At 63.6% G+C, this 9,949-nt stretch overlaps 1 protein-coding gene across 1 annotated transcript in view; it reads right to left on the bottom strand.

The window, feature by feature from the left end:
- The window catches only part of LOC148590717 (ubiquitin-like modifier-activating enzyme 1), a gene marked incomplete at both ends in the record, with an annotated part of 54,779 nt that extends 45,423 nt beyond the window's left edge, over window positions 1–9,356 (bottom strand). Inside the window, 3 exon segments of the mRNA XM_088538669.1 lie at window positions 510–665; window positions 6,932–7,078; window positions 9,259–9,356. Coding sequence (XP_088394795.1) covers window positions 510–665; window positions 6,932–7,078; window positions 9,259–9,356 — 401 coding nt within the window.
- Window positions 9,357–9,949: the final 593 nt, after the last annotated feature.

Here is a 9,949-nt window from a genome sequence, read left to right on the forward strand (position 1 = left end):
TGTCTGGGAAAGGGCCCAGGTGTCCGAGAGGGACCCAGGCATCTGGGGGGGGACTCAGGGGTCCGGGAGGGGCCCAGGTGTCCGGGAAAGGGCCCAGGCATCTGGGAGGGAACCCCGGTGTCCTGGAGGGGCCCAGGCGTCCGGGAAAGGGCCCAGGTGTCCGGGAAGGGGGTGAGGGATCCAGGAAAGGGCCCAGGCGTCCGGGAGGGGACCCCGGTGTCCTGGAGGGGCCCAGGCGTCCGGGAAGGGGGTCAGGGGTCCGGGAAAGGGCCCAGGCGTCCGGGGGGGGACCCCGGTGTCCTGGAGGGGCCCAGGCGTCCGGGAAGGGGGTCAGGGGTCCGGGAAAGGGCCCAGGCGTCCGGGAGGGGACCCCGGTGTCCTGGAGGGGCCCAGGCGTCCGGGAGGGGACTCAGGTGTCCGGGAGGGGCCCAGGCGTCCAGGAAAGGGCCCAGGCGTCCGGGAGGGACCCCGGTGTCCGGGAGGGGCCCCGGCGTCCGGGGGGGCGGTACCTTCATGACCTCCTGCGCCGCCAGCCCCCCGATGAAGGCGTTGACGGGCGCCAGGTCCCCCCGCGCCTGCAGCGCCAGCTCCCGCAGCAGCTCCGGGGGCAGCTCCGCGTCCGGGAACAGCTCCCGGGCCAGCGCCAGCACCGCGGCCGCGTCGCCCTGCGCGGGGGGACATTGGGGACACGTTGGGGACATGGGGGACACGTTGGGGACACGTTGGGGACACGGGGGACACGTTGGGGACATGGGGGACACGTTGGGGACGTGGGGGACACGTTGGGGACACGGGGGAACACGATGAGGACACGTTGGGGACACATTCGGGACGTCAGGGACATGTTGGGGACACATTGGGGACACAGGGGACACATTGGGGACACGTTGGGGACCTCAGGGACACGTTGGGGACACGGGGGAACACGGTGAGGACACGTTGGGGACACATTGGGGACCTCAGGGACATGTTGGGGACATGGGGGACACGTTGGGGACACGTTGGGGACATGGCGGGGACGTGGGGGGACACAGTGGGGACACACTGGGGACACGGGGGACACGTTGGGGACGTGGGGGACACGTGGGGGACATGTGGGGGACACGTTGGGGACACGTTGGGGACACAGGGGACACGGCGGGGACGTGGGGGACACGTTGGGGACACGGTGGGGACACATTGGGGACATGGGGGGGACACGGGGACATGGCGGGGACGTGGGGGACACGTTGGGGACACATTGGGGACATGGGGGACACGTTGGGGATGTGGGGGACACGTGGGGGACACGTGGGGGACACGGTGGGGACATGGCAGGAACAGGTTGGGGACACGTCAGGGACATGGGGGACACGTTGGGGACGTGGGGGACACGTGGGGGACACGTGGGGGACACGGTGACACGGCGGGGACGTGGGGGACACGTTGGGGACGTGGGGGACACATGGGGGACATGTGGGGGACACGGCAGGGACACGGCGGGGACACGTTGGGGACGTGGGGGACACGGTGGGGACATGGGGGACACATTGGGGACACGTTGGGGACACAGGGGACACGTTGGGGACACGTTGGGGACATGGGGGACACGTTGGGGACCTCAGGGACACCTTGGGGACACATTGGGGACATGGGGGACACACTGGGGACACATTGGGGACCTCGGGGACACGTTGGGGACACATTGGGGACATGGGGGACACATTGTGGACACGTTGGGGACACATTGGGGACATGTTGGGGACCTCCGGGACACGCTGAGGACACATTGGGGACATGGGGGACGCGTTGGGGACACGTTGGGGACCTCGGGGACACGTTGGGACACATTTGGGACATGGGGGACACGCTGGGGACACATTGGGGACCCCAGGGACATGTTGGGACGCGTTGGGGACACAATGGGGACCTCGGGGACATGCTGGGGACACGTTGGGGACATGTTGGGGACACATTGGAGACATGGGGGACACATTGGGGACACGTTGGGGACCTCGGGGACACGTTGGGGACACATTGGAGACATGTTGGGGACTTCAGGGACACGTTGGGGACACGCTGGGGACATGGGGGACACATTGGGGACATGAACAACACGTTGGGGACATGTTGGGGACACATTGGGGACATGGGGGACACATTGGGGACACATTGGGGACATGTTGAGGATCTCAGGGACACGTTGGGGACACACTGGGGACATGGGGGACACATTGGGGACCTCGGGGACACGTTGGGGACACATTGGGGACATGAGGGACACGCTGGGGACACGTTGGGGACACGTTGGGGACCTCAGGGACATGTTGGGGACACATTGGAGACATGTTGGGGACTTCAGGGACACGTTGGGGAGACATTGGGGACATGGGGGACACGTTGGGGACACGGGGGACACGTTGGGGACACGTTGGGGACCTCAGGGACACGTTGGGGACACATTGGGGACATGGGGGACACATTGTGGACACGTTCGGGACGTCAGGGACATGTTGGGGACACGTTGGGGACGTGGGGGACACGGTGGGGACACGGTGGGGACACGGTGGGGACATGGGGGACACGTTGAGGACACGTTGGGGACCTCAGGGACATGATGGAGACACACTGGGGACACGGTGGGGACATGTTGGGGACACATTGGGGACCTCTGGGACACTTTGGGGACACACTGGGGACACACTGGGGACATGAGGGACACATTGGGGACACGTTTGGGACATGTTGGGGACATGGCAGGAACATGTTGGGGACACATTGGGGACATTGGGACATGTTGGGGACACGTTGGGGACACTGGAGACACATTGGGGACACGCTGGGGACACTGGGGACACCTTACCTGGTGGCTGCCACCGGCACCGCAAGAACCCAAGGGGACACATTGGGGACACGTTGGGGACGCGTTGGGGACATTAGGGACACCTTGGGGACAAGCTGGGGACATTGGGGACACCTTGGGGACACCTTGGGGACACCTTGGGGACATTGGGGACACCTCGCGGTACCTGGTGGCGCGCGCGGGGGACGTCACCGTGCCGCCGCCTGTACTCGTGCAGCGCCTGCCATCCCCGGTGCATTGGGGACATTGGGGACATTGGGGACATTGGGGACACCTTGGGGACACTGGGGACACCTCGCGGTACCTGGTGGCGCGCGCGGGGGACGTCACCGTGCCGCCGCCTGTACTCGTGCAGCGCCTGCCATCCCCGGTGCATTGGGGACATTGGGGACATTGGGGACACCTTGGGGACATTGGGGACACCTTGGGGACACCTTGGGGACATTGGGGACACCTTGCGGTACCTGGTGGCGCGCGCGGGGGACGTCACCGTGCCGCCGCCTGTACTCGTGCAGCGCCTGCCATCCCCGGTGCATTGGGGACATTGGGGACATTGGGGACATTGGGGACACCTTGGGGACATTGGGGACACCTCGCGGTACCTGGTGGCGCGCGCGGGGGACGTCACCGTGCCGCCGCCTGTACTCGTGCAGCGCCTGCCATCCCCGGTGCATTGGGGACATTGGGGACATTGGGGACATTGGGGACACCTTGGGGACACCTTGGGGACATTGGGGACACCTTGGGGACATTGGGGACACCTCGCGGTACCTGGTGGCGCGCGCGGGGGACGTCACCGTGCCGCCGCCTGTACTCGTGCAGCACCTGCCATCCCCGGTGCATTGGGGACATTGGGGACATTGGGGACACCTTGGGGACATTGGGGACACCTTGGGGACACCTTGGGGACATTGGGGACACCTTGCGGTACCTGGTGGCGCGCGCGGGGGACGTCACCGTGCCGCCGCCTGTACTCGTGCAGCGCCTGCCATCCCCGGTGCATTGGGGACATTGGGGACATTGGGGACACCTTGGGGACATTGGGGACACCTTGGGGACATTGGGGACACCTCGCGGTACCTGGTGGCGCGCGCGGGGGACGTCACCGTGCCGCCGCCTGTACTCGTGCAGCGCCTGCCATCCCCGGTGCATTGGGGACATTGGGGACATTGGGGACATTGGGGACACCTTGGGGACATTGGGGACACCTCGCGGTACCTGGTGGCGCGCGCGGGGGACGTCACCGTGCCGCCGCCTGTACTCGTGCAGCGCCTGCCATCCCCGGTGCATTGGGGACATTGGGGACATTGGGGACATTGGGGACACCTTGGGGACATTGGGGACACCTTGGGGACATTGGGGACACCTCGCGGTACCTGGTGGCGCGCGCGGGGGACGTCACCGTGCCGCCGCCTGTACTCGTGCAGCGCCTGCCATCCCCGGTGCATTGGGGACATTGGGGACATTGGGGACATTGGGGACACCTTGGGGACACCTTGGGGACATTGGGGACATTGGGGACACCTTGGGGACATTGGGGACACCTGGCGGTACCTGGTGGCGCGCGCGGGGGACGTCACCGTGCCGCCGCCTGTACTCGTGCAGCGCCTGCCATCCCCGGTGCATTGGGGACATTGGGGACATTGGGGACACCTTGGGGACACCTTGGGGACATTGGGGACACCTTGGGGACACTGGGGACATTGGGGACACCTTGGGGACATTGGGGACACCTCGCGGTACCTGGTGGCGCGCGCGGGGGACGTCACCGTGCCGCCGCCTGTACTCGTGCAGCGCCTGCCATCCCCGGTGCATTGGGGACATTGGGGACACTGGGGACACCTTGGGGACATTGGGGACACCTTGGGGACATTGGGGACATTGGGGACACCTTGGGGACATTGGGGACACCTCGCGGTACCTGGTGGCGCGCGCGGGGGACGTCACCGTGCCGCCGCCTGTACTCGTGCAGCGCCTGCCATCCCCGGTGCATTGGGGACATTGGGGACATTGGGGACACCTTGGGGACATTGGGGACACCTTGGGGACACCTTGGGGACACCTTGGGGACATTGGGGACACCTGGCGGTACCTGGTGGCGCGCGCGGGGGACGTCACCGTGCCGCCGCCTGTACTCGTGCAGCGCCTGCCATCCCCGGTGCATTGGGGACATTGGGGACACATTGGGGACACCTTGGGGACACTGGGGACATTGGGGACACCTTGGGGACACCTTGGGGACATTGGGGACACCTCGCGGTACCTGGTGGCGCGCGCGGGGGACGTCACCGTGCCGCCGCCTGTACTCGTGCAGCGCCTGCCATCCCCGGTGCATTGGGGACATTGGGGACATTGGGGACATTGGGGACATTGGGGACACCTTGGGGACACTGGGGACACTGGGGACACCTTGGGGACATTGGGGGCACCTCGCGGTACCTGGTGGCGCGCGCGGGGGACGTCACCGTGCCGCCGCCTGTACTCGTGCAGCGCCTGCCATCCCCGGTGCATTGGGGACATTGGGGACACTGGGGACACCTTGGGGACATTGGGGACACCTTGGGGACATTGGGGACATTGGGGACACCTTGGGGACATTGGGGACACCTCGCGGTACCTGGTGGCGCGCGCGGGGGACGTCACCGTGCCGCCGCCTGTACTCGTGCAGCGCCTGCCATCCCCGGTGCATTGGGGACATTGGGGACATTGGGGACACCTTGGGGACATTGGGGACACCTTGGGGACACCTTGGGGACACCTTGGGGACATTGGGGACACCTGGCGGTACCTGGTGGCGCGCGCGGGGGACGTCACCGTGCCGCCGCCTGTACTCGTGCAGCGCCTGCCATCCCCGGTGCATTGGGGACATTGGGGACACATTGGGGACACCTTGGGGACACTGGGGACATTGGGGACACCTTGGGGACACCTTGGGGACATTGGGGACACCTCGCGGTACCTGGTGGCGCGCGCGGGGGACGTCACCGTGCCGCCGCCTGTACTCGTGCAGCGCCTGCCATCCCCGGTGCATTGGGGACATTGGGGACATTGGGGACATTGGGGACATTGGGGACACCTTGGGGACACTGGGGACACTGGGGACACCTTGGGGACATTGGGGGCACCTCGCGGTACCTGGTGGCGCGCGCGGGGGACGTCACCGTGCCGCCGCCTGTACTCGTGCAGCGCCTGCCATCCCCGGTGCATTGGGGACATTGGGGACATTGGGGACACCTTGGAGACATTGGGGACACCTTGGGGACATTGGGGACACCTGGCGGTACCTGGTGGCGCGCGCGGGGGACGTCACCGTGCCGCCGCCTGTACTCGTGCAGCGCCTGCCATCCCCGGTGCATTGGGGACATTGGGGACACTGGGGACACCTTGGGGACATTGGGGACATTGGGGACACCTTGGGGACATTGGGGACACCTTGGGGACATTGGGGACACCTCGCGGTACCTGGTGGCGCGCGCGGGGGACGACACCGTGCCGCCGCCTGTACTCGTGCAGCGCCTGCCATCCCCGGTGCATTGGGGACATTGGGGACACCTTGGGGACATTGGGGACATTGGGGACATTGGGGACACCTTGGGGACACTGGGGACACCTCGCGGTACCTGGTGGCGCGCGCGGGGGACGTCACCGTGCCGCCGCCTGTACTCGTGCAGCGCCTGCCATCCCCGGTGCATTGGGGACATTGGGGACACTGGGGACACATTGGGGACATTGGGGACATTGGGGACACCTTGGGGACATTGGGGACACCTCGCGGTACCTGGTGGCGCGCGCGGGGGACGTCACCGTGCCGCCGCCTGTACTCGTGCAGCGCCTGCCATCCCCGGTGCATTGGGGACATTGGGGACATTGGGGACACCTTGGGGACACCTTGGGGACATTGGGGACACCTCGCGGTACCTGGTGGCGCGCGCGGGGGACGTCACCGTGCCGCCGCCTGTACTCGTGCAGCGCCTGCCATCCCCGGTGCATTGGGGACATTGGGGACACATTGGGGACACCTTGGGGACACTGGGGACATTGGGGACACCTTGGGGACACCTTGGGGACATTGGGGACACCTCGCGGTACCTGGTGGCGCGCGCGGGGGACGTCACCGTGCCGCCGCCTGTACTCGTGCAGCGCCTGCCATCCCCGGTGCAGGGCCAGCGGCCGCTCGGCCTTGGCGAAGTCGCTCGGAACCAGGTCCGGGTCCTGGAGGGCCTCCCGGAGCCGCTTCTGGGGACGGTGGGGACATCGGGGACACGTGAGGGGACACGGGGGGACACGGGGGGACATTGGGGGACATTGGGGACACGGGGGAACACGGGGGGACACATGGGGACATTGGGGACACGTGGGGACATTGGGGACACGCGGCAGCCCGGAGCGTGTTGGAACGTGTTGGAGCATGTTGGGACGTGTTGGGACGTGTTGGAGCGTGTTGGAGCGTGTCGGGATGTGTTGGGATGTGTTGGAGCATGTTGGGACGTGTTGGGACGTGTTGGGACGTGTTGGAGCGTGTTGGGACGTGTTGGAGCGTGTTGGGACGTGTTGGAGCGTGTTGGGACGTGTTGGCTCCTATCAGAGCCTGTTGGAGTGGGTTAGTGCATGTCACAGCATGTTGGGACGTGTCATTGCATGTTAGAGCATGTTAGAACATGTTAGCACGTGTCAAAGCATGTTGGGACGTGTTATCACATGTTAGAGCATGTTAGCACGTGTCAGACCATGTTGGCACGTGTTATCACATGTTAGAGCATGTTAGCACGTGTCAAACCGTGTTGGCACGTGTTATCACATGTTAGAGCATGTTAGAACATATTAACACGTGTCAAAGCATGTTGACACGTGTTATCACATGTTAGCACGTATCAAAGCATGTTAGCACGTGTTATTACATGTTACAGCATGTTAGCACGTGTCAGACCATGTTGGCACATGTTATTGCATGTTAGAGCATGTTAGCACGTGTCAAAGCATTTTGGCACATGTTATCACATGTTAGAGCATGTTACCATGTGTCAAACCATGTTGGGACATGTCATTGCATGTTAGAGCATGTTAGAACATGTTAGCACGTGTCAGACCATGTTGACACGTGTTATCACATGTTAGAGCATGTTAGCACATGTCAGACCATGTTGGCATGTGTTATTGCATGTCAGAACATATTAGCACGTGTCAAAGCATGTTCACACACGTTATTACATGTTAGAACATGTTAGCACGTGTCAGACCATGTTGACACGTGTTATCACATGTTATCACATGTTAGCACGTGTCAAACCATGTTAGCACGTGTTATTGCATGTTAGAGCATGTTACAACATGTTAGCACGTGTCAGACCATGCTGACACCTGTTATCACATGTTACAGCATGTTAGCACGTGTCGGACCATGTTGGCACGTGTTATTGCATGTTACAGCATGTTACAGCATGTTAGCACGTGTCAGACCATGTTGGCACGTGTTATCACATGTTAGAGCATGTTAGCACGTGTCAAAGCATGTTAGCACGTGTTATTGCATGTTACAGCATGTTAGAGCATGTTAGCACGTGTCAGACCATGTTGACACGTGTTATCACATGTTAGAACATGTGAGCACGTGTCAAACCATGTCAGCACGTGTTATTGCATGTTAGAGCATGTTAGAGCATGGTAGCACGTGTCAAAGCATGCTGACACGTGTTATCACATGTTAGAGCATATTAGCACGTATCAAAGCATGCTGACACGTGTTATTACATGTTAGAGCATGTTAGCACGTGTCAGACTATGTTGACAAATGTTACCACATATTACAGCATGTTAGCACATGTTAGAGCATGTTGGGGTGTGTTAGTGCATGTCAGAGCGTGTTAGCATGTGTGTTCCTGCGTGTTCTCGTGTGCTGTCACAAGTTCCCGCATGTTCCCACGTGTTCCCGCGTGTTCTCCCGTGTTCCTGCGCATTCTCGTGTGTTGTCACGTGTTCTCACGTGTTTTTCCATGTTCCCGCGTGTTTACGTGTTCCCGCGTGTTCTCACGTGTTTTCTCGTGTTTTCCCATGTTGTCTCGTGTTCCTGCGTGTTTTCCCGTGTTCTCGCATGTTCTCGCCCACTCTCACGTGTTCTCACGTGTTCTCACGTGTTTTCTCGTGTTTTCCCGTGTTCTCTCGTATTCTCACATGTTCTCGCGTGTTCTCGCGCATTCCCACATGTTCTCACATGTTCCCGTGTGTTCTCACATGTTCTCACCCACTCTTGCGTGTTCTCGCGTGTTCCCGCATGTTTTCCCATGTTCTCACGTTTTTTCGCGTGTTCTCGCGCGTTCCCGCCCCAGGCCCCACCCCTCCACCCCAGGCCCCGCCCCTCCACCCCAGGCCCCGCCCCTCCACCCCCCCGGCCCCGCCCCAGGCCCCGCCCCCGCACTCACGAAGGTCACGTGTTTGGGCATCTTGACCTGCGTGACGACCCCCCCGCGCTCGTAGTCCCCGTAGCCGCTGGTGTCGCCGATGCTGAAGGTGTAGGGGCCTGGGGGAGGGGAGGGGCCCGGGCGTCCGGGAGCGGAACCGGCGCCGAGGGGGGCCCAGGCGTCCGGGCGGACCCCATACCCCCCCAGAAAGGGGCCCAGGCGTCCGGGCGGACCCGATACCCCCCAAAAGGGGCCCAGGCGTCCGGGCGGACCCAATATCCCCCCAAAAAAGGGCCCAGGCGTCCGGGAGCGGAACCGGTGCCAAGGGGGCCCAGGCGTCCGGGCAGACCCCATAATCCCCCAAAAGGGGCCCAGGCGTCCGGGAGCGGAACTGGCGCTGAGAGGGGCCCGGGCGTCCGGGCGGACCCCATAACCCCCAAAAGGGGCCCAGGCATCCGGGTGCCCCCCGATACCCCCCAAAAAGGGGCCCAGGCGTCCGGGAGCGGAACCGGTGCCGAGAGGGGCCCGGGCATCCGGGTGGACCCCATAACCCCCAAAAGGGGCCCAGGCGTCCGGGCGTCCCCGATATCCCCCAAAAGGGGCCCAGGCATCCGGGCGTCCCCAATATCCCCCAAAAGGGGCCCAGGCGTCCGGGCGCCCCCGATACCCCCCCCCCCAAAAAGGGCCCAGGCGTCCGGGTACCCCCAATATC

This window comes from Tinamus guttatus, unplaced genomic scaffold, assembly GCF_059628265.1.
Source record: "Tinamus guttatus ecotype Peru unplaced genomic scaffold, ASM5962826v1 Tinamus_guttatus_pri_ptg001142l, whole genome shotgun sequence".
Lineage (NCBI taxonomy): Eukaryota > Metazoa > Chordata > Aves > Tinamiformes > Tinamidae > Tinamus > Tinamus guttatus.